Below are 25,873 nucleotides of genomic sequence, written 5' to 3'. Positions count from 1 at the left end.
TCTGCGGAGCCGCCGGCCAGGGCCGTCCACAGCCGGAGTTCTGGCCATTGACAGGCTACTGCGGATGCAAATGGCGGCCGCCGTAGCGGCCTCCATTTGCGTCCTGTGAAGCTGCCGTGATAGGCTTCGTAAATATTTACGTAGCCTATCACAGCAAGCCAAAAAAACCCAACACAGCGTACGCAAATGGCGGCGGCTACAGCGGCCGCCATTTATGTTCCCTATTTTTAGCCGTTTTAGCCTACGTAAATATTTACGTAGGTTGTTACGGCGAAAAAAAGGAGAACGCAAATAGCGCCAACTATGCTATTTGCGTTCCCCTTTTTTTCGCTGTAATAGCCTATGTAAATATTTACGTAGGCTAAAAAGGCTAAAAATAGGGAACGCAAATGGCGGCCGCCGTAGCCGCCGCCATTTGCGTACGCTGTTTTTTTTTTGGCTTGCCATGATAGGCTACGTAAATACTTACGTAGCCTATCACGGCCTCCATAGGGATGCAAAAGGTGTCCCTGCATTAGCCGTGATAGGCTATGTAAGTATTTACGTAGCCTATCACGGCTATGATGAAGAAGTGAATGGCGGCCGCAGGGCGGCCGCCATTCGCAAGTCAGCATGGACAGCAGCAAGTAAGTGCTCCATTTCGCGCGCCTTTTCTGGGTTGGGGGGGGCGGGGGCTTCGTTCCGCCATGGATTTCGGGGGGCCGAATGCACTGGCATCCGGCCGCACCAAGATCCGTGGCAGAATTCTCTGACATCCCTAAATAAAATACATGAGAGTGCCTTTTAAGAACTTGGGTACAATGTACTTAAGAGAGGACCTCTTCCCATATATTTCCTTTCTTCTTAACAATGTTTTTATTGAAATCTTTTTCAAAGATAGCTAGTATAAATATTCAGCACATTAATTCAACTGTTAGTAGGGATGTTGCAAGAGTCTGGGAAGGGGGTGGAGTCTAGTGGACTCCCCTACTTGGCCTCCCAGACTCCAGTCTGTGGATCACCACGCTTGCCTTACTTGGCACACCTAGGCAGGCAAGCGCAGTGGTCCCGTCTGGTCCGCCAAGCAACGATTTTGTGAAAAAATGGCGGCTTGGGTTTTTACGTAAATGTAATGTTGCATAAATGGTGGCCATAAAAGGACCATTTTTTTTAATGCAACATTACAGGCTTCCTGTAATGTTTCCATATTTTAACTATGCACTGTGTGAAGAAGTACTTAGTTTTATCTGTCCTGAATCTCCCACCGATCAGCTTCAAGGGATGACCCCAAGTTCTGGTATTATGAGAGAGGGAGAAAACTATCTCCTTATCCACTTTCGCCACATCATACGTAATTTTGCACACCTTACTTGCCTGATTCCAGTGGGCCCTTGGTATAACGTCACTGATGGTGCCCTGCTTGCATACCACCCCTGCTGCTGCCCAGCCAGCCAGCCCTTCCTCCTTTTTCTACCTTGCGGTCATGGTGGCTTGTCCTCTCATTTCCTTCTCTTAGCTCAGCCAGCCGGCCCCGCAAAAGAGAGGAAGTACTGTGGAAGCCAGCTGGCTGAGCCAGCAGGCCCCATGGTGTGGCATTTTTTAAAAATGTACATGTTGAGTAGCAGTGATCTGAACCAATCAGACACTGCCTTCGGGGTAGATGTGGCTAATGAGGACCCAGGTTGTTTTTGTGTGTGTGTTGCTCCTGCATAAAAGGCAGAAAACCAGAGGTGGTGGTGGTGTGGAAACTGTACAAAAGCCAGGAAACCACCAAATGACTGATGACTGGTGTGGAGGATTGCTGGAACCAGTTCCAACCTTCCTGTGAGGTAGGACCAGTCTGAAACTAATTCCAACTCTCCTGCAAAATAGGGCTAGCCAAACCCAGCCTTCCAGTCCCCCCAAATCCCCAGTAGCCACCCTCCTAGGCCAAGAGGCACTGAAATAGCACTGAGGTTATGCAGAAGAAATCACACCATCTAAAGGTAGGATAAAGGTTTATTAAGGTAAAAATAAAGGGGTAGAGGGAAAGGTAAGAATGGAAGTAGCAAATTGCACAGGAGGGTACAAAGCAAATTTCTCAAACACACGAGAGCTTTATAAATACACACCCAAGCAAAATAATAAAGCCATCTGGCCTATCCTTAACATACTTAAGTATGGGTCTCCTAGGATAGCAACCAGCCATCTGCGGGTCCAGAACAACCAGGACAAAGGGAGGCACCATGCCTCTACCCCATGCCCTCTTTTTAAAGCCCAGCCCTGGCAACCCAGGGCAGATTTTCCTTTAGCCAATCACCGGCTCAGCCCCTGGGTGGCCTGCCCTTGCCTCCAAGAGGCTGGAACTCCCCTCCAACTCCAGCTGTTAGCACTTCCCAGGGACTGTGCCTGGCCTTGAGCAAAGGGCCAAGGAGCCTCTGGATAACATACAATTCCCGGTGGTTACATCAGACGTGACAACCTGGCCTAATCTCATGGTGGAAAACAGGCCATCATTCTTAACAGTTGAGGGAAAGGGGCATGGCCTTTGGGGAACTCTGGAGGTCCAGATTGGGACCCTTGGAAGGCCATATTTGGACCATGGGCCTGAGGCTCTGTACCCCTATTTTAAATGGTTGTATGACTGCAGCCACCTCAAAAGTTTTTTTAAAATAAGATATGGCAGGGTATAAATCCCATCCATAAATAAATAAATCAATAAAGGTCTGCTGCTGAAGAGACTTCTAATGATTGGGTGCTGTTTAGTTCTTGTATTGTGCTTTTGATTGATTTGTTATGTTCTAATTAAGATTTGGTTTTTAATCCCTATTTTATTCTTGTTAGATGTCTTGAGCACCATTTTGAAGATAGGAATTTAATAAGTACAAGTGTATATCTTTTCCAAAGAATTCTTGAGGATTTGGAATTAGTGAGTCTGGATGACTGCGTTTTTTGTTGTTTCTGTTAGATGGTACAGCTTCTTTTCTTTTATTCTTATTATGTTTATTAATCCATTGTGAAACACATTGTTGGTATTATAAATGTATTGCCAACTCCTAATAGGAATGCTCCTGTTTAGGGCTCCAGCCAGCCTTGAACAAGATCCCTAAAGTGTTTTGGGATAATTAATTTCTAGGAAGTCTTCAGAGCTATTCTAATGGACAATACATTGCAGCAGTTCAATCTATATAATGCTGAAAGGCTCAGATTCAATACAGGGTGCTTTATTGCTCTAGCATTATTGCTGTAGCATTGCTCTAGTATCCAGTGGTGTCCCTCTGCTGACAGAAGACTCCTTGATCCAGTGGACACTTACATCGCAGAATGGGGAGTGAGATCATTTTTGCTGATTTCCCTTCCAGGCTCCCATGCTGTTTTGAAGGGTCCCCAACCCTCTGGAGCAGATTGTTAGTGAATGTGCTTCTTTTAGGTACATATATACAGTTGTGCACATGCGAGAAGACATGCATAAATTAAAAAGGGTCTGCTAAACATTGGCAGTAGGACATCTATGGGAAAGGAGGCAGCCCAAAACAATCCACGCATACACAACCTTCAGAAAAATCAAATGTATTCATTTATTGCAAATACAGATTTAAAATGCACACATTGATTTTGGGGGGAAATAACTTGGTAGGCCTTCTCCTTTTGCCTTCAATCTTTCCCAGCATCAGTGACTTTTCCAGGGACTTTTCTCTTTGCATTAGGTGGCCAAAATATTTGAGCTTCAGCCTCAGTATCTGTCCTGCCAATGAGCAGTCAGTGTTGATTTCCTTTAGGATTGACTGATTTGACTTCGTTGCAGTCCAGGGGACTCGTAAGCATCTTCTCCAGCACCACAGTTCGAAAGCATCAATTCTTCGTCACTCAGCCTTCCTTATAGTCCAGCTCTCACAGCCATACATTACTACTGGGAAAACCATAGCTTTGATTAGACGGACCTTTGTCGGCAAGGTGATGTCTCTGCTTCTTACTATGCTGTCTAGGTTTGCCATAGCTTTCCTCCCAAGGAGCAAGCGTCTTTTAATTTCATGGCTACAGTCACTGTCTGCGATGATCTTGGAGCCCAAGAAAATAAAATCTGTCACTGCTTCTATTTCTTCCCCTTCTATATCCCAGAAAGTGATGGGGCCAGATGCCATGCTCTTGGTTTCTTTAATGTTGAGTTTCAAACCAGCTTTTGCACTCTCCACTTTCACCCTCAACAAGAGGCTCTTTAGATCCTCTTCGCTTTCTGTCATTAGGGTGGTATCATCTGCGTATCTGAGGTTATTGATAATTGTCCTGGCAATCTTAATTCCGACCTGTGATTCATCCAACCCGGCGTTTCTCATGATGTACTCTGCATATAAGTTAAATAAGCAGGGTGAGAATATGCAGCCTTCTCACACTCCTTTCTAGGGATGTCAGAGAATTCCACCACGGATCTCGGTGAGGCCGAATGCCAGTGCATTCGGCCCCCCGAACTCCGTGGTGGAACGGCCTACCACCCCCCTGCCCCCCGTGGATCCCCCCCAGGACGAGACTTACCTGGGGCGAATGTTCCAGACGGCGGTGCCTCCAGTGGCAGCTTCGGCGGTAGCAGCGGCTGGTCTTCCAAACGGCTGCCGCCGCCGCCATTTGCAGTCTGTTCTCCCCCATTCGTGATAGGCTACGTCTGAGTTAAAAAAAAACCCAAAAAAACACGCGTACGCAAATGGCGGCGGCTATGGCCGCCACCATTTACGTTCCTTATTTTTGGCCATCTTAGTCTACGTAAATATGTATGTAGACTAAGATGGTGAAAATAAAGGGGAATGCAAATAGCGCCTGCTACGCTATTTGCATTCCCCCTTATTTTCGTCGTCTTAGTCTACATAAATATTTATGTAGACTAAGATGGTGAAAGTAAAGGGGAATGCAAATAGCGCCCGCTACGCTATTTGCATTCCCCCTTATTTTCGCCGTCTTAGTCTACGTAAATATTTACGTAGACTAAGATGGCCAAAAATAAGGAACGCAAATGGCGGCGGCCGTAGCCACTGCCATTTGCGTACGCGATTTTTTTTTTTTAACCCAGAAGTGATAGGCTACGTAAGTCTTTACGTAGCCTATCACTGCTGAATACAGGGATGCAAACGGTGGCGGCTACGGCAGCCGCCATTTGCGTCCCTGCTAGCCAGCGGCTGGATGTCCGGCTGCTGGCAGAGCCGGCCAGTGGCTCCACAGAATCCCTGCGGAGTGGAGCCAGCCCGCTGGCTAGGATTCTAGGGGGAGGGACGGAGCGCCTTCCTCCCCAGCAGAACCCAGCGGAGCCAGGTAAGCGGGGGTTTGTACACCCCTACTCCTTTCCCAACGTTGAACCAATCCGTTGTTCCATATCTGGTATTACTGTTGCTTCTTGACCCTCGTACAGGTTTCTCGAGAGACAGGTAAGGTGGTCTGGTACTCCCATCTCTTTCAGAATTTGCCAGAGTTTGTTGTGATCCACACATCAAAGGCTTTATGGTAGTCAATGAAGCAGAAATAGATGTTTTTCTGGAATTCTCTTGCTTTCTCCATGATCCAGCGAATGTTGGCGATTTGATCTCTAGTTCCTCTGCCTCTTCGGAACCCAGCTTGTACTTCCACTAGTTCTCAGTTCACATACTGCTGAAGCCTAGCTTGTAGGATTTTGAACATAACCTTTCTGGCATGTGAAATGAGCGCAATAGTATGGCAGTTTGAACATTCTTTGGCATTGCCCTTCTTTGGCATTGGAATGTAAACTGACCTTTTCCAGTCTTGTGGCCACTGTTGAGTGTTCCAAATTTGTTGGCATATTGAGTGCAGCACTTTAACAGCATCATCTTTTAGGATTTTAAATAGCTCAACTGGAATACTGTCATCTCCGCTAGCTTTGTTGTTACTAATGCTTCCTAAGGCCCACTTGACTTCACTCTCGAGGATGTCCAGCTCAAGTTCAGTGAGCGCACTATCATGGCTATCAGGGACATTCAGATCTTTCCTGTATTGTTCTTCTGTGTATTCTTTCCACCTCTTCTTAATCTCATCTGCTTCTGTTAGGTCCCTGCCTTCTTTGTCCTTTATCATGCCCGTCTTTGCACAAAACGTTTCCTTGATATCTCCGATTTTCTTGAAAAGATCTCTAGTCTTTCCCATTCTATTGTTTTCCTCAATTCCTTTGCATTGTTCATTTAAGAAGGCCTTCTTGTCTCTCCTTGCTATTCTCTGGAACTCTGCATTCAGTTGGATATATCTTCCCCTTTCTCCCTTGCTTTTCGCTTCCCTTCTTTCCTCAGCTACTTGTAAAGCCTCATCAGACAGCCACTTAGCTTTGTTGCATTTCTTTTTCTTTGGGATGGATTGAGTTGCTGCCTCCTGAACAATGTTACGGACCTCCGTCCATAGTTCCTCAGGCACTCTGTCTATCAGGTCTAATCCCTGAAATCTATTCCTCACCTCCACTGTATATTCATCAGGGATATGATTTAGGTCATACCTGAATGGTTTAGTGGTTTTCCCGACGTTCTTCAATTTAAGCCGAAATTTTGCAAGAAGCAGCTCATGATCTGAGCCACAGTCAGCTCCAGGTCTTGTTTTTACTGACTGTATAGAGCTTCTCCATCTTTGGCTGCAAAGTACATAATCAATCTGATTTCGATATTGACCATCTGGTGATGTCCATGTGTAGAGTCGCCTCTTGTGCTGTTGGAAAAGGGTGTTTGCTATGATCAGCGTGTTCTCTTGGCAAAACTTGGCAAAGCAGCCTTTGTCCTGCTTCATTTTGTACACCAAGGCCATGCTTGCCTGTTATCCTGGTGAATTCTTGACTTCCTACTTTAGCATTCCAATCCCCTATGATGAAGTGAACATCTTTTTTTGGTGTTAGTTCTAGAAGGTGTTGTAGGTCTTCATAGAACTGATCAACCTCAGCTTCTTCAGCCTCAGTGGTTGGGGCATAGACTTGAATTACTGTGATGTTGAATGGTTTGCCTTGGATTCGTACTGAGATCATTCTATCATTTCTTGAGATTGTACCCCAGTACTGCTTTTCCCACCCTTTCATTGACTATGAGTGCTACTCCATTTCTTCTCAGGGATTCTTGCCCACAGTAGTAGATATGATGGTCACCTGAATTAAATTCACCCATGCTTGTCCATTTGAGTTCGCTGATTCCCAAGATGTCGATGTTCAAACTTGCCATCTCATGTTTGACCACCTCCAGCTTACCTTGATTCACTGACCTTACATTCTAGGTTCCTAAACAATATTGTTCTTTACAGCATCGGATTTTCTTTTCACCACCAGAGACATCCACAGCTGAGTGTCCTTTTGGCTTCACTCTTTCTGGCGCTACTTGGAAATTCCCTCTGCTCTTCCCCAGTAATATATTGGACACCTTCTGACCTGAGGGGCTCATCTTCTGGCGTCATCTCTTTTAGCCTTGTGATACGTTCCATGGGGTTTTCTTGGCAAGAATACTGGAGTGGGTTGCCATTTCCTTCTCCAGTGGACCACATTTTGTCAGAACTCTCCACCATGACCTGTCCGTCTTGGGTGGCCCTGCATGGCATAGCTTATGGCTTCACTGAGTTACGCAAGCCCCTTTGCCACAACAAGGCAGTGATCCGTGAAGGGGCATTGTAGATTACATATCATTTATCATCTAGTCCAAATTGGCGGTATATTCAGCTTCAGCATCTGTAGGAGTCTAGATGTGTCCTGTCATGCTTCCACGCCTCCTGCCTGTTGAAGGAATTAATTGGTTCATTGCAGAAAGCTAAGCCTACGATAGCTGTCTATAAAAGTCTTTTGGAATGTAGCAAAGTAGATATTCAGAAGGTCAGGCATAAGGAATGGAATAAGGAACTGGAATGCTCTATACAGTTTAATCAATGGAAAATTGCCTTTGCTTCCATATGTACTATTTCTGTAGAATTAAAATTGAGATTGATTCAGCAAAAATGGATGGTTCATGTATATTTGACAGCACAGAGGCTTGCCAAGAAGAAAGCTGGCTAGCTCTGCTTAAATGCTGGCGATGTAATGAGGGCAGTGCCTCCTTGAAGCATATGATGTGGGCATGACCTGTAGTGGCTTCTTTGGGGTTGGAAGTCATAGCTCGTATAAATTTTGCCCTTGAAAAATCTGTGATAATGCCAGATGTACATGCTCTTCTAAATTGCATCCCTCTTATGTGGGGATTAACAGATGGACAGCAAAAGTGGACACTGAGCGCCGTCATAGTTGCAAAGAGATATATACTCCAAGCTTAGAAGAAAAAACACCCACCACCTAGCAGTCAGGTGGTAAACACCACATTTGAGCATATCGCCTACAATTGTCAGAGTCGTATGGATGTTTATTTAGATACATAGACTGCTTATGTATCTAACCTATATATTTGATCTATATATTTGAAATGGAAATGTTAATCTTTTTTCTCCCCCTCCTTGTGTTTTGTTTTCCTTTTCTCTTTTTCTCTTTCCTATATAAAGGGAGATGTTAATGTTAAGTGTATATTGATATGTTTCATGATATGAATCCCAGCTTTTTGTTGTTGTTGTTACCATTGTGTTGCAAATACAAACATTTTTTTTTAAATAGTTAACTAAAGAGCCAATTAACCCATGCACACAATAGGAAAAGGGTTGGAGGCTACTTGTGTATAGTCTGCTGAAAATAGGCAGGGAGCACAAAGATACCTTTTCCTGGACTAAAGCCCATTCATGCAGATTGACAAATTAGGGTGTGTTGAAACTCCTGGTCTTGAGTGACAACAGGAAAAATATGTCATTTTAAAATGAGGCTTCATAGACTGATGCCATCTGAAGGCACAGACCAAAAAAGTCAGGCAAACCCTAACCTGGGTGAACTTAAGCAATGGGAGAGAGGCGAAACCTCAGGATTGCGTACCCTTTGTGGGAGCCCTTTTCTGTCTTGGGTTTCCAGAGGGTAAGCAGGATGCTGGGGTTTGCTTTCCCCTGGAGGGATTGGCCAGGGCTTGGGCAGCAGAACCAGAAGGAATGGAGACTCCAAGCCAGAGCAGGCATTGATCAAAACCGAAACCAAACCTAACTTGCACACCTTGCAGCAAAGACAGTTGTGTTTTTATGCATTTTAAACAAAAGACTTGACATCATGCTTGCATGACCAAACCACAGTAAGTAAACAAAGACTCTTAAATGTTGAGAATGGCAGTTCCTGCCTGTGAACAAAAGATTGGAGTATGGCATTTGCTAGAGCCATCCAAATTACAGAAGAGGAATATGAAGTGTGAATGGAGGTATTCCTTCCAACAGATGGGTTCCATAACCCTTTTCAAACCATTCAATATCATACCTACACCTGGTGTGTATACTTTGCCTATTTAGAGTGGGAACCATGGGAAACATTTTGGAACTGATTCTTGCATATCTTAATTTTAAATCCTGTTCAGCTTGAGGCTTTCAGAATATTATGCAGTTTTGATAATTAGAATAATGTCAAGCCTCATCTTCTTGTACCTGACCAAGCACTGTTGAGTAATTGCCTTTGCCTGGCCTTACTGAAGTAACTGAAACATGATGTTGTTTGTAATTTATGGGAATGTTTAGTAGCAAAAGTAGGTAAACACAGAGAAAAGATTTTCTCCCAAGGCCATTGAACTTATTTTAGTGACTTGATAAGACTCAATATAATCGAAACCGGTACTCCGTAGTTGTAACTGGAGTCTGAGTTATAGTTCTCTATTGTGCATTCTCACCTTCCTCCCTGTCTCTCTCTCTCTCTCTCTCTCTCTCTCTATATATATATATATATATATATATTAGTATTCACTGCTTTTTGTATGTTAAGTAAATATATTGTGTATGTACAGTGAGTCATTGTTTTGGTTGGATTTGGTTTGAGAAGACCGTACTGAAATAACTACACCGCTCCTTCTATGGGCCTCATGCCCATGGCTGCCAGTGTGGCTGTGTGAAAGGCCTGCTCTTTAGCCAAGTCATCTTCTAACAAGATGGGGGGTGAGGTGGGATGTGGGAGGCTATGGGGGGGTAATCAGTGAAAACTGGCTGTCTCCCTATTCTCCTGGTGGAAGCTTCTGCTGGATCAAAGAGTCATCAGGACTATCTGAGCGGTCATAACCTGATTTGAGTTGAGAAGGGTGTCGTATTAAGAGGATAATATACCATATTCAGAATTAACATAAAGTAGAGAGCTGGGAAACAGCAACAAAATAAGAATTTAGCTACCCACCTACCACAGCCCCCAGTCCTCAGAACACATTGGCATGCTGAGTGACTACGCATGTGCTCTGTGGGAAGTGACAAAAAACTTGTCTATGGGGACGGTTGTTTGAGAGTAAGAAGTGTTGGAATACTGATGGCAGGGGATCACACCAATAAAGATGAAGGCTAAGGGTTAAGTTGTTCTTTTTTTTATGCAGGTAGTATGTGCAGTGACAGGGATCACTCAGGGTACTGAACTAATTAACAGCTCTGGATGCTTAGGGAATCCAAGACCCGCAAGGGTGAATGTTGCTTAGCAGCCAGGTGGAATCAAATAAGTTTCATTTTAGCCTGGGTTTCTTGTGTATAAATACACAATGATGTTTACTATATTATGTAGTAGTAGCGGTTTTGCTCTTTTAAAAACCTGGCCTGATTTGTTCTGCTGTTTTATACTTCTGTCAGTTTAGCCAGGGTACTATGTGTTTATGATTCAGTAAAGTTTGCGAAGCCCTTCACTTCCTTGATTCAGTCTGCTTTACTCAGCTGCTTCTTCCATCAGTATGTTTCCCAGTTTTAATATGCCATAGATGCTTTCATGAAAAAAGATATTCAAAAGCTCTAGTTAGTATAATTAAAATGAGAGCTGCATTGTTGAGTTGAATAACTTTTGATTGTATAAAAAGTTGTTCACTGTTATCGATCCGCACAAATATAAAGGAAGCACAATACATCATTCTCAATAGGTGATATGTTATTCCTGTATTGCTTTACCTAATATGTCAACTATACTCAGTATTTTGCTGGGGGGGTGGTGGCAGATTTCACTTTGGTGGAAATGGTGGAAATGTTAAACAGAGTGGGAATTCTGGAACACACTGATTACTGTCAGAAATTTCTCCACGTTAGAGCACTCTAATGCTATGTATCTTTATCACTTTTAACCTAATGACCCTGGATTTCTGCATAAAGATCTTCTTAAGCAATACCATATAGCAGCAGTAAAGTTGTGCATAGCATGTAACTTGAAGTTTGCCAAGGAATCTTCTAAACAGTAGTGGATTGATAAGATTTGGGAGACCATGATTATGCACAAATATACCCAGCCAGTGCCACAAGCAAGGGATTCTAATATTTTTTTTAAAAAATGGCACTATAGTTTCCAGTAATCCCCTTTAATGTGGTAGATCTTCAAGCTTCTGACATTCCTATCAAATACAGATGTATATATATTTTTTCTGACTATGATTATTTATTTATTTTGTACCCTACTTTTCTACCAAAAAAGGCACTCAAGGTGGCTAACAGAATCAATTAAAAACTATTAAAACAATACGTCAATTCTCATCAGCCCCAGCCAACATAGTCAATGGTCAGTAATTATGGGGTGTGTAGTCCAAACCATCTGGAGGTCATCAGGTTGGGGGAAGGCTGAAGTATAGTCACAAAAAAGTGACTTAGCTCTTAAGATCTACAAAAGAAGGCAGCTCATGGAAGGCAACTTCCTGTCCCTATCCAGACCCTGTGCATTCTGAAAAGCATCTGAAGGTTCAAGGCATTCTCCTGTGCAGCATGGAATAGGGTGCAGCAATGGAAAGAGGGAATTGCCCCAAATCTCATGAAGGTACCTTCCAAGGTACTTCCACCTGATTTTGGCCAATTCCTCCTTCTCACTGTAACCCCCACATCCCATCTCACACCATCACTGGGTCCCTTGACCCTCCAGGTTCTTCGGAGGATGGAGGGGGCTGCAAGGGGGCAGAAATTCTCCTTCTATGAGCTTTCTTCTGCTCACATTTTTCAGGACCCATGCTAGTGCAATTGTTCTGCTGCCTGAATGGATTGTAGTCACAGGCCCAGTATACACTCACTTAAAGCAGCTCCTCCCTAGATACAACAGTGAAGCATAAATGTTCAAGCACTCACATTTAGGAATGATAGAACTGTATGAGCATTTGGTGGTTACTTGGGACGGCTTTAGATGACTGTATCTTACTAACAATCCATGATGCATGGATATATGTGTACTTACTTCTGTTAAACACTGCACACACATTTATGATCTGAAAGCTGGAATGGCTACCCACAGACCAGGATTAATGACGCATAACCACGAATCTCCACAAACTGGTCTTTTTTATCCTGTTCAATGCCTCATTTTCAATGGAGGATGAGATGGAATGGCTTTGATTATTTTTTTAAATGATAGAAATGGCAGAAAAAAGGAATACAGTACAGGGTGTATGTAACAAACCGTTCTCATTCTGTACAAAGTAAGATGTACACTACAAATGAACTTGATTTGCCTTGTGCAGAAAATTCTGGCTCTTTTCAAATGTACTTTCCTTTTGTTTTGTGGGTACTGCTCAGATACCTCATATGTTAAGGAACACAGGAAGCTGCCTTATTTCAAGTACAACCACTGGTCCGTTAAGCTTGGTATTGTGTATCTTTGGTCCTGTGGATGTTGTGGGACTCCTCCTTCCATCAACCCCAGCCCAAATGGCCAGTGGTCAGGAATGATGAGGCTTTTAGTCCAACAACATCTTGGACTAGATTAGTCACAGCTCCTCCATCCCAGATCTACAATGACTGGCAGCGGCTCCCTATGATTCCAGGATGGAATATTTCTACGCCCTCCCTGGAGACGCCATGGTTTGAACTTGGGAAATTCTGCATGCAAAGCATGTGCTCAGCTACTAAGCCAAGGCTCTTCTTCTAAAAAGAAAGTTTTAAGAGCTGTAGCCTCAAATTGTGCAGAGAAGAGAAACAGATAATGGTGTGTTACACACACAATTGAAGTTAGAGATGGACAAGCAGCTCTCCTGAAAATGAACTGGGTCCTTTGGATGATTCCATTTGAACACTCAGTACCCCTTGAGGTAGTCTTTGAGCCTTCAAAAGGAATGCTAAAGGGCCCCATTCCCTCCATCACCTCCTACCTTACCCCATTAAATAAAAAGCTCACGTTGGGGAAGAGGGTCAAGTTACCAGGTAGTGGAGGGATCTTTTGAATAAGAAAGAAGAGGCCCTCTTCCTGCCCAGACTGGTGGCTATCTGAATGCTGGTTTCGAAGGAAAATTGAAATTGCGTGCAGAGTCTCCCCGGATACAGGGGGCTCTGCCATTTACAAAGGCACTCTCCACTTTAGAGGGCAATGGAGGGGGAAGGACCTAGCATCCCACCCTCCTTACATGTTTAACTTACAGAGATCAGGAATGGCTGAATAGGGCATATGAGGCAGTGGCAGTTATCCTGTGGCCACAGAAGTCCACCCCTGTTTTAACTCAATTAAAATTTGGATGGGATGGCTCATAGATTTGTTTCCAAGTCTTTGGGGAGCAGTGTTGGAGACCACGTGCACTGTGACTTGCAGGTTGGGCCTCTGTAGTTGATTTGAACACTGTCAGGGTAGAAACTGAGCCCATAGAGCCCCAGAGCAGTTCTGATTCTGAGGAAGAGCAACAACCCGTGGGAGAGGAGCTCGCTCATCGCTCACAGGCACAGCGGCAGGGAGAGACTCCTCCTGCCTGCATTCCTGAGAGAGATAGTGACCCTGGCAGCGAGAGAGCGGGGGATGGGGTCTTGCTGGAGCTCGGTGCAGACGCAGGGAGCGGCGCCAGATGGAGGGCACCGAGAGGAGGTGCTCTGCCTGCTTGGTGCTAAAACAACGGTCGCGTCCCGAGGACCCACGACTAAGAGGGAGGACCTCTCCATAGCCCATAAGTTCAGAGGTTTCCCGCTCTTCTTCAAACAGGGAACTGCCTTACCTGGAGCTTAGGCTACTCTGCTAACTACCCCAGTGCAGTTCCTTGCTTAGTCGCTGGTGATAAGCATCTGAAAGAGTCAATTAGTTGTAAAGGAATAAAGCCTTGGAAAGAATCCTCTTCGTCTGTGTCTTGAGTTGGCTATTGGAGGGGACTGTAAGAGGCAGCTAGGGCACTCCTGACAAACACCACCTATGCCTCTGCAAAAGACAACATGGCAGTTACGACAATGACCCAGTCATCCTTAATGTTAAGGTGAAAGTGTTGATGTAGCCAACAGTTCTCATTCTGTACTGAGTGAGATGCGTGGCTCAGCCATGCTTTGTACGCCACAAGCCATTGTGAGGTCATGGAAGTGCCAGCCAACCAGCACCTTCTTATCAGGAGGTTGCAGCTAGGGATGTCAGAGAATTTCGCCATGAATCTCGGGGAGGCCGAATGCCAGTGCATTTGGCCCCCCAAAATCGGTGGCGAAACGGTCTGCCCCCCGCCCCCCCCGGGATGGGACTTACCTTGTGCGAATGTCCCTGGCGGTGGCGGCGGCTCCGGTGGCGGTTCGGCAGGGGTTCGGCGGCTGCGGCTGCAGCGGCTGGTCTTCCGACCGGCTGCCACCGCCGCCATTTCCAGTAAAAAAAAAAAAACACACCAAAAAAAGTGATAGGCTACGTAAACATTTATGTAGCCTATCACGGCTGAGTAAAAAAACCCCAACCATGCATACGCAAATGGCGGCGCCCATGAGCGCCGCCATTTGCATTCCTTATTTTGGCACGTCTAGTCTACGTAAACATTTACGTAGACTACGGCGAAAATAAGGGGAACGCAAATAGCGTAGATGCTACGCTATTTGCGTTCCCCTTATTTTCACCGTAGTCTACGTAAATGTTTACGTAGACTAGACGTGCCAAAATAAGGAATGCAAATGGCGGCGCTCATGGGCGCCGCCATTTGCGTATGCACGGTTGGGTTTTTTTTACTCAGCCGTGATAGGCTATGTAAACATTTACGTAGCCTATCACGGCTGATTGCAGGGACGCAAATGGCAGCAGCTACGGCCGCCGCCATTTGCGTTCCCGGCCAGCCAGGATTCGCGGCGGGAGGGACGGGGCGCCTCCCCCCCACCGCGAATCGAATTTCGGGCAAGGTAAGTGACTTTCGTACATCCCTAGTTGCAGCATTCCCGAGCAGTAGCGTGCATAGTGAACACATTTGCCTTGCGTTTTTTCTGCAGCATCGTCTTAACGGTGGACATAAAACAAGTAATCGTACTGCTAAAGAAAAATATCATTGTCTGCTAGTATGACTGGAACGAAAGCTGAATAGCGCATTGGCCTTAAGCGAACCATCAGTCTGACTTTGATAACCCATCACTTTAAAAGGCCCTTTTATGTGTATGAAAAAAAGATGACGTCAAAGTCATGGAAAAAAAAGTAATACCAAAATTTTCAGGCTAAACTTGCATAGCTTCTTGAAAAAAAAGCCTCCTGTGTGAACAGTTTATTTCTCTACATGCATAACTAATTAGTTTAGGTTATTATATACCCATGTTACTTGTGCCATTTTGGGGACAGCTTGTTTGTGGTGCCTCTGTGTGTAAGCCTTTGAACTGGAGTACAGAAAATACAAAGAGAAGCTGCGAAACTATTTGCTTGGCTTTGCTAGGAAAATATAAACGCCATGCTGGAAATGCTTGAGTATAACCACTATCAGGTGAGTTATCTTATATTTTAGTTATGTGTTAGACTGCAATACTGCTCTCACTTTTGAATACCTAAACCCATTTAGTTCAATGGAGCTAAGGCTGCATACTTGCGTTGCAGCATTGCCTTACTGCAACTTTAGTGTACGGTAGAACAGTAAGGGACACATGATAGATTTGATTTTCCACTATTAGTACCTATAGATATGGATAAAGAAATTGTTTAAATACAATGTAGTTATGAATGCAATGAGCAGTTTCTTTGTATAATACAGTTATATTGGCAGAATGCCAATATAAGCAGTTGGATCAAGCAAAGCCCATCTCAAAGTGATGAAACACATAGTAGCTGATCATGACTAGATGCTTAAACATTGCATGTGTATGTATGAGCTTTTAATATTTGTGAGATTGCTTTTTCATTTTTATATTATAATGATGAACATAGGTAAGGGTGAAGAATTTAAATATGTCTTGTCTTCCTCTTCAACGTCATTTTCTGTTCCCATCTAAAGTGCGCTGCTACTTCTTACATATTTTGCCAAGTTTATGTAACATCAACATATTTTTATGGGGAAATATATACTTAATACATGTTTTGTTATGATGTGCCTGCTACTTAAGCTTAGCATGTTACTGACATTTTTGAAATTATTGAACTGTAGGATTCAGGCTGTTGTCTCTTCTAAAACCTGCCTCTGTTTTTTTTTTTTTTTAATTCGAAGTGATGAATTCATATTTATTTACATGTGTTACTTTTTATCATCTGAACTTCCAAATGAATTGCATTTACACATGGAGTTTAGCTTTTCTTGTTAAAAGCCTCAGTACTAGATGAATCAGTAAAGCGCTACAGAAATCAATGTCCGCAAAAGTGGTGAATTCACGAACACTAACTAGATGCCACTTCTTTTAATTATGTGTTTGCAGGTGCAGACTCACCTGGAGAACCCTACCAAGTACCACATTCAACAAGCTCAACGGCAACAAGTCAAGCAGTACCTCTCCACTACGTTAGGAAACAAGCACACCAGCCAGGCATTAAGCTTACCATGCCCAAACCAGCCAGGTGATCATGTTATGCCACCTGGCACTGGAAGCAGTGCACCCAACAGCCCAATGGCCATGCTTACAATTAACTCCAACTGTGAAAAAGAGGTAAGATCAAATCTTACACTGCCTGCATGCATTTTTAAAAAATGGCTAAGCTTCCCCACACCCTGCATCTGTTACCCCCTAAATGTGCAAATACTTAATCTATAGTACGGATCCTTACATTTAATTTAATTTAATTTAATTTATTATTTTAATTTAATAATAAAATTTACCTTTCAACAGGTAATTAGACTGTTCTTCTTTTTTTCTTTTTAAAGGAAGGACAAACACCAGGACTTTTAATATTCTGGACCAAAAATGTGCATTGTAAAACAAACCAAAAACCAAACATGTTCCCTCCTTTAGCACATCTACTTAGGTCTTTTTTGTGCTCTGTTAGTATACACAGTGGGGAAGGATGCAAGTGACCTTTTAGATACAAAGCCATGTTTGTTTCTTACCAAAAGTTTCTGGGATAATGTTGTGACTCAGCGTGGATTTAGATGGCATATTTTCCCACCACACAGTGATATTTTCCAGTTGCCATGCCAGGATACATACATGGAACATAAGGGACCTGCTGTGTCACATTACGGCTCCATCCATATAGTCCATCATTCTCTTTCCAACATTGGCTAGCCAGATGCAATAGCCTTCCCTTGTTATTGATCCCCCAGGAACACGAAATCAGTGCTACACGTCCTCTAAGCACAGAGGTTCCATCTTATTTAATTATGTATTACATTTTTATACTGCCCAATAGACGAAACTCTACGGGTGGTTCACAACAATTTAAACCATAAAATATACAAGGCAGTAAAATGCGATATAAAAATTTAGGCTTAAAACTACAGTATCAAAACAATAACCAAACAGAACCTAGATGCAGTGCAAATACTTAAAACTCATTTCCAGATTTCATTACCAGATTTAAAACAGAAACTGAAAAACTAAATGCACGTTTAAAAACAATGCACATTTTAGTATTGTTACTAGCAGTCACTGAATTCCATGAATTTATCTAACCTCTTTCTAAATCAGTCCAAACCAATGGCAGGCACCACATCTCATAGTGGCAAACTCTGTAATTTAACAATATGGGTGAAGGCATTTTATGTTGTTGTTGTTGTTTAGTATCATTATTTTATTAAAGTATTTTTAAACTGACCTTCATATGATTAAAAAAACACACAATACAGTACAGTACTGTACAAAACAATGTTTTTCTATGGTTGTTTTATTTTTTGCATACAGTGTGTGTATGTTTATATATACATATATGTATACATACACACTATAATAATGATATTGGAGGGGATGACTTGAGAGCGATCAATCAACTTATTCACATTTGTCAGAAACATGATGATCTGAAACTAGTTGTGTTTTGGAAGCGTGCCTTGATACAACTCTGTACCCTGCAGATACCAAAAAATGGAATGAAAATAATAATACATAATTGAAGTAAAAGTCTAAATTGACTTCATTTAGTGAATACAATGCAATGTTTTTTTTTAAAAAAAGTTTTGCAGCTATGATAAACAGCGCAGTAAAGGAACTAAATTCAAATTTGTTTATTGAGGTCCATGATCAGATTGAAAAAGCAAGGTATTAAAGATATATATATATATATATATATACAAAGACATATAGAGCAATGATATGTATTTCTCATATATATATATATATATATATATATATATATATATATATCAGTGTACCATCAATGCTGAATAAATAAAAAACATGTGAACTGAGCTGTCAACTGCAACAGAAAAATAAACTTAGTAACTTAGCAACTTTTCCAGTAACTATAGGAATGATGTGAGCTAGAAAGTAAGATACATAAAACAGATTGTCTCAGCCAGGAAACTTAGATACTTAAAGGCATAATCAGTTCTCTCTTAATATCTCAATAAAAATTGCAGTATAATAAGACTTGCATTACAGCCCCTAAAATCCCCCGAACCACTAGGATAACAAGGTTGCAATAAAGAATTCTTACTGAATCTCCTCTCTAGCATGTCAGATGGTAGAACAGTCATACAGACCAGTGTAAATGCAACCCAAGGCTTACAATCATGAACAGTTTTCAGATAGTTAGCCCCTTTGTTCCCAATTGAGAATTGAATGCCAAAAAGAGAAGAACAAAATTTAGCTGCTAAGGATATCAAATTTTGCCATTCGGTATCGTACAAGCTTAACAACAGAAATTATCTTGCCTTTTCCTTGCCCAGATAAAAAGTTCAAATGAAGAGGTACCCATTTATTTTACATTGTACAGCCTTCACCCTAGTATAAGAGTCTTGCTAGATCATAGAACAGTAGCAAGAGTCCTGTTGGTCAAGAAAATTTAATCCATCTAGATAAATACCCAAGCTGTACATATTATGGGGTTTAATCCAATTTCCAAGCACAACACTACATTAGCCACACACAAAGGGACCCAATAATTATTCTGAGGAAAAGGGCCTGAAATCTTTCAGCCTCATTATTTATGCCCTGTATCCAAATGGCTGCCCCGCCCCCATGTAAGAGCTGAGTTATAATTTTAGCACAAAATACCCATAAAGCCATATGTATTAATCGACCACCCTTTGAAAAATAGAATCTTTGGAGAGCTGCTAGGCTTTTACATGCCAACAAGTGTGCAGAAGAAATTTAAATACTCCATTTTAAAGTATGATGAAAATAAATAACAAGATATTTGGTATACTTGTTCAATTGGATTTTCATCAAGAGCCCAACTATATAATTATCTGTGTGTTGTTGTTTTTTTTAAAAACCAAAGATCTTGGTTTTGGTGCAATTTATAATCAAATGATTACTGTCACAAAATTGTCACAAATGCCTTCAACAATGACATAGGCCAGCCTTGATTGTGACAATAAAACAGAGTCATCAGCATACAGCAACAATGATACCCTGTGGCAGATAGTTTGTGGACATGACAGGCAATTGATTTCACTAGAGGAGCTAGGGCACTCAGAAATAGATTAAATAACGGGGTTGCTAATACAAAACCTTTTCTCACATTTTGAGTAGAGAAGATAGCCTTAGTCAATACCCCATCTGGGCCACATCTGACTAGTGGAGTTGTTGCTGAATGTGGTTGTTTCATGAGAGAAAGTAGCCTCTTATCAACTGTAGAATTAAAAGAGAAGGCTGAGGTTTTGATTAGATTATTGGAAACTGTACCATCATCACAGATAAAGTATTACAATAATATTTGCAATATAGAAGCCTGGGAGGACAGATTTTGGGTTATAATCTAGCACACAGGCTGCTTGAACCCCATGGATGATGAGATTTAAGCATTGCAAGATTTCATCCTTTAGTACAACTGAAAATAATTCATTTACTTATTATTAAGGGAATAATAGGTTCCACAGCATGGTCTGAAGGCACATGAGGCAGAGCTACCTTTGCTGAAGCTAAGCAGGTCTGGGTCTGGTCAGTGCTTGGAGGGGGGACCACCTGGGAACCACATGTAGCTACCTTGAGTTCCACAATGGAAGAAAGGTGGGATATTAATGAAATGAATGAATAAATAAATAAATTATTAGATACCTGCTCATCCGGCACCTAGTGTGTGGCAGGGGCAAAACAGGCAAAATTCACAATTGTTAGAGAGGCTTAAGGAAAGGATTGAAAATAAGATAGCCATGAATCTAGTATGAGGCCATATTGGGAAAAATTTTGTATAGTCTGGTCACCCCATCTCAAAAAAGATATTGTAGCGCAGCCTTTCCCAACCTGGTGCATTCCAGATGTTCTGGGCTTCAACTCCCATCAGCCCAGGTAGCAGGGCCAATGGTCAGGAATCTGGGGAAGTTGTATTCCAGAACAGCAGGTCCAAAGGCACCAGGTTGGGAAACGCTATTGTAGAGCTAAAAAAGATGCAGAAAAGGACAATGAAGGTGTTCAAGATGCTAGAGAAGCTTTCTGTCAAAACGCTAAAGCTTGGGAGTCTTTTTGGTTTAGAAGAAAGATGATTGACTGGGGTGGGTAAAGACATGATGATAGAGATATATAAATCCATATGTATAACATAGAGCAAGTGAAGGAAGTGTGTGAGCTTTTGCTCTCTGCCGTAACAGTAGAACGTGACATTGGTTAGTGGTAGATTCAGGATAGGTTCAGGACAGATGGACAGACAAAAGAAAGTACTGTCTTATATATAACATTGTAGGAAGTAGTACAAGAGGTGGCATTGTTCTGCTAGAGGTTGCGTGTTCCACTTGCAGTTGTGCAGGCAAATGCTAGCGTAATGCAGTCGTAATGAGTTGTGAAAGCACTTGTGCAACAGCTTGTGCAAGGGAAGTCAAAGCACTGGATCTGACACTCAAAGATAAAACAGGATTTCCATAACTGGTAGAACCATTGTGCTAGCACAGGGGTGGGCAGTTTTTGGCCTTCCAGATGTTGTTGGACTGCAACTCCCATCAACTCTAGATGGCATAGGCAATGGTGAGGGATAATGGGAGTTGGGCCACGAATTCCCCACCCCTGTGCCAGCAGAATGACACCACTGGTTACTACCCTTGATGTGTAATTAATTGCAAAATTTACCTCCACAAGATGTGGCAGCGGCCACTACCATAGATGGAGTTAAATGTGGGTTAAACAAATTAATGGATGCTGAGTGCCTCAATAGCTAATAGTCATGATGGCTGGAGGGACCCTCTGTGTCCATGTTCTGAGGCAGTGTGCCATTGAAAACCAACTGAGGTGCAGGGCACAGATTCAAGTAAGCTGTGAGCTGTGGTGTTGCCTTGATACCCTGCATGTGGGTTTTCCAGAACCATCTGGTTAGCCATGGTTGAACAGGGCTTTTTTAATGTTCATTTGTTCATGGCCTTGGTAACTATTTATGCCAGTCCCGACATACGTTCTTAATGGGGATTGTGCATGTATTACTATGGCATACTAAGGGAGCAATCCTACGGCCACTAGTCAGCGGCTAGACAGCCACAGGATATGTTGGTTTCCAGGAACTGACCTTGGAGCCTGTGCTCCAAGGTTAGTTCCCTGAGAACTGACACACACATACCCCGCGCTGCCTTGTAGGCAGTGTTGAACAGCCCCATGCTCCACAATCATAAGAGCAGGGCGGAGGGGCATAAAAGGGGCATTCCCTGGGGCGGGGAGGGTGGAAATGCTGGTATGACATATCCTATGTGTTGTCCGGCCACTGCCGCCCCCGCTCCAACTGTCTAGCCATGAATGCAGGGCAAGAGAAGTGTGGAGGGGATAATCCCCTCCGTGCTTCTCCTGCCCTGCATTGGATAGGTGGTCGCCTCCAAGTTCGAGCCTATCCCCATAGGATTGTGCCCTTTATTGCTGTTTAGTATGTCCAGTCATTATTCCATTTACACAGCCATTGGTTTTAAATATTAAAATCCATTTTAAATAGTCTGCTGTTGCTAACTTTCAGTACTAATTACTGTTTCGTTATTTAAATACTGCCTTTTTCATATCAGCCGCACACCGGGTCAACATTTTCATCAAGCTGTCCACCACAACTCCAAGATCTCTTTCTTAGTCAGGCACTGCTAGTTTGGATCCCATCCCATCAGCGTACATGTGAAGTTGGCATTTGTTGCCCCAGTAGGCATCACTTTACATTTGCTTACACTAAACTGCATTTGCCATTTTGCTGCCCATTCTCCCAGTTGGAAACTCTTCACAATTCCTTTTTGTTCTGAAGAAGGTAGTGGGCTCTCCCACACTGGAGGCATTCAAGACAAGGCTGGACAGCCATCTGTCAGGGATGCTCTGACTTGGATTCCTGCATTGAGCAGGGGGTTGGATTCGATGGCCTTGTAGGCCCCTTCCAACCCTACTATTCTATGATTCTATGAAATAATTTGATGTTATCAACAAACTTACCGCCTCACCTCAACAAACCACCTCACTATTTGCTCCTAATTCCAGATCACTCATGAACAAGTTAAAAAAATCTGATCCCAATATACATAGATCCCTGTAGAATCCTACTGTTTACATCCCTCCATTACGATATTGGATCATTTATTCCTGCTCTAACTGTGCTCAAACCTACTTTGCGTTTTTGTTCATGCATATTAATTAACTCCCCTAGGGGGATAGCCAAAAGCTTTGCCTTGCTATGTATGTACTGTATCCACGACACTGGCTCATTCTAGGGAAGACCCCGTAGCCATAAGTACCAGCCTGTGCTTTGCTTTTTTTCTTTGATTTCTCTCTTTCTCTTTTTCATGTTTACAGGGCTTTTATAAATTTGAAGAGCAAAACAACAGGGCAGAGAGTGAATGCCAGACTCTAAATACACATTCTCGAGCATCGTGTATGCAGGTACTGGATGAGACAAGAGGAGAAGAAAGGCTGGAACTCTAATTTTCCAATTCAGTTTTGCTAAGAGAAGCTACAGAGTCTCTCCTTGCGATCACAGATAATAGTGGAATACTCTCAGGGACATTTGAGACACTATATTGTTTAGATGTACACCTAAAAATGCAAAATGTGACTGTAGCAACCAGGTGTTTGGAAATACATGTATCGTTCAGATACATTTGTCACAGAACTGGCTGTGAATTGGCTGAGGCTTCCTCAGTGGCATATTTGGGGGGTTTGCTGTCATTTTTACTATGTTAGGGTGTTTCCAAACAGACAGTTCCTAGCACGACCCATCAAAAGGCATTGTGCAGCTTTTCCATCTTTCTCTCTTTAATGGATTTTTTGGGCTAAATGGAGTAAATGGTGAAAAAACACAGGAGGGTTACAAATGGAAGACGATGATATCTGGACATCCAGTAAAATTCTGTGAAGGGGGCAGGGTGATTGCACAATGAAAGCCTTGTCTGGAAGCACCCTTAGTGTCTGAAATGTTCCTGTTAACTTCAGTATTCAATGCCATAATTTTAGAGGAATTGTGAGATGACATCTTTCCCGCAGGAATGTGGGAGGCTAGATGTGGAAAATGTACAAGTATGGTTGTAAGCAACTGAGTTAAAAAAGAAGCTTTGGAGATATGCAAGGAGAGCAGTATGTGCTTGAAATTATAAAGCTGAGGATTCCAGATACTAGATCTTACCGTAGACATCCACAGCCCAATGAAGAGCTCCTTGAAATGATTTGAAGTGATCTGTACTTGCCATGGGTTATGCGTACATGGAGTTGTACATGTCGTAGTGAATGGAAAAGCTATTGGACATATGGAAGATCCACATGCACACTGGAGCTTTCATGTGCAGGTGAAACCTCCAGTTTGGGGTGACAGAATTATGACCAAGTCTGCAATTCTGTACTCACTTACCTGGAGGTAAGGCTTCTGAGTAGACATTTATGGAATTGCTCTGTAATTTGACGGAACAGCGTTTGAATAGGTTTGTGTTCTACCAGTAGAATGTATCTGGGAGTTTTCATGTAGTCAACCAAGATAGTCTTCTTGGAGTGCCAGGTCTTTCAAAAGCTCCTCTCCCCCATAATAAAGTTATTCAGGGGATATTCATAAAGACCAGTAACTTTCATAGGCTGCTGAGGACCTTACAATATTCTCATGATTTCCCCTTAACTGATCTTTCAAATTGTAGTTCTTCTAGACTACTAGAAATCATTGTTCCTTGGTTGGGTAGCCAGGGCAGCTAAACAGGTGGAGAGAGCAATCCAATGAGTGAGTGTCCCAGGGACCATAGGACTGCTCGGAAAACCCCTGCGAGGTAGGAGTCAGCACTTTGACCTCAGATGGGAGAGTCGGAGAACTAACGTCAGACACCTCCCCCTCGCAGCTGGCACAGGGAGAACCATGCCAGCTGCCTCTCTGAGGTTGGAGAAATGACATTGGAGGAAGAGGACAGGGGGCGTTCTGTTGGGCTGGGAGGGGAGTAGACCAGACAGGCCAAGATATGAGTTAACTTGAGCTTCCTCCAGCCTCCTTCCCTCTCCCTCCAAAGTTCCCTCGATAGACAGGCTCAAAAGCCTGTCTAGCAAAATTCACCCAAGACAGAAGATGGGAGGTGAAGATTGACTCTGCTGCTCTTCCCACTCTGCTGGCTTCAGCCTGGCAGGGCATTGGAAAGAAGCCTTAAATTTGTAGCAGAGGACATGCTCTGAGGGTGCACCTGTAGGCATCTGAGGAGCTAATATGCACATCTGTGGAGATTCAAAGTCATGTAACATCTGAGCTAGTCCCCTGCTTATTTGCCAGATGTGAACAATCATGCCACTAGCACAGGGAGCAGAGGGCACGCCTGTAGGCTGTCCCTTAACACTTTATGTTTTCAGGGATTTCTCCCCATATGTTTTGTTTTGTATGAGAACTGGGCATGTTGGACAGAGCTGGGTGTCTAGGAAGGCACTTGTGTGCACACACCTTTATGATTCATTTCATTCATTTCATTTCTATACTGCCCAATAGCCAAAGCTCTCTGGGCAGTATACAAAGATTTAAAAAATTTAACAGGACAGTATATGCATAATATAAAAACAGTTTAGCTACAAGCATGTGAACAGAGCAGACACACATACACACATACCCAAACAATGGGTGACCTGATTTTTAAAAAAATCTATCATATGTTGCCTCATGCCTGGCACCGAAAAGATAACAGTGTTGGCACCAGGCGGGCCTTGCTGGGGAGTTCATTCTGTAATTGGGGGGCTGCCACCGAGAAGGCCCTTTCCCCTGTTGCCACCCTCATGCCTTGGAGAAGGCACCTGGAGGAGGGCCTTCGATGACGAGCATGGCATGTAGGTAGGTTCAAGGGTAGGTTCAGTGTTCTCATGGTTTGGGAAATGAATATTGGTTCCCTCCCTTTTGCACTACCGCAGCTGAGATGAACACTGAAGTGCTATGCCAAGGGACACTTTGCTCCAGGTAGAAAACAGTGCATGTTCTTCTGAAGTCTGCAGTCCCTCTTCCTTATTGCTCTTCCCAACTGTTCTGTAATTCTGATAGCCACTAAGTTGGGGATAACTGGAAGGCATTGGGCTGGGTGGCATTTCCTTTCTGCATAGATGCTGTTTAGTAAATCTGCTTCCCATTTCTTACATGTTTTACCTTTTTCCATTACAGATGGATGATGTAATTGATGACATAATCAGTTTGGAGTCAAGTTATAATGAAGAAATCTTTGGTTTAATGGATCCTGGCCTACAAATGGCAAATACGGTACTTGTG

General features: G+C 43.0%; 1 protein-coding gene across 7 annotated transcripts in view; it reads left to right on the top strand.

Annotated features, from left to right (window-relative positions):
* The window catches only part of MITF (melanocyte inducing transcription factor), a 231,013-nt gene that overhangs the window by 183,803 nt on the left and 21,337 nt on the right, over nucleotides 1-25,873 (top strand). For all 7 annotated transcript variants that reach the window (XM_084840416.1, XM_084840417.1, XM_084840418.1 and 4 more), the window contains exons 3-5: nucleotides 16,549-16,776; nucleotides 22,963-23,049; nucleotides 25,769-25,864. In XM_084840416.1, coding sequence (XP_084696542.1) covers nucleotides 16,549-16,776; nucleotides 22,963-23,049; nucleotides 25,769-25,864 — 411 coding nt within the window. The remainder of the gene's footprint in view (nucleotides 1-16,548; nucleotides 16,777-22,962; nucleotides 23,050-25,768; nucleotides 25,865-25,873) is intronic.

This window comes from Heloderma suspectum, chromosome 2 (genome assembly GCF_057233095.1).
Source record: "Heloderma suspectum isolate Gila_16-S chromosome 2, 16-S_ref, whole genome shotgun sequence".
NCBI classification, from domain to species: Eukaryota; Metazoa; Chordata; class Lepidosauria; order Squamata; family Helodermatidae; genus Heloderma; species Heloderma suspectum.
The sequence above is the reverse complement of the archived record's forward strand: the minus strand, read 5'-3'. Positions and strand labels throughout refer to the sequence as shown.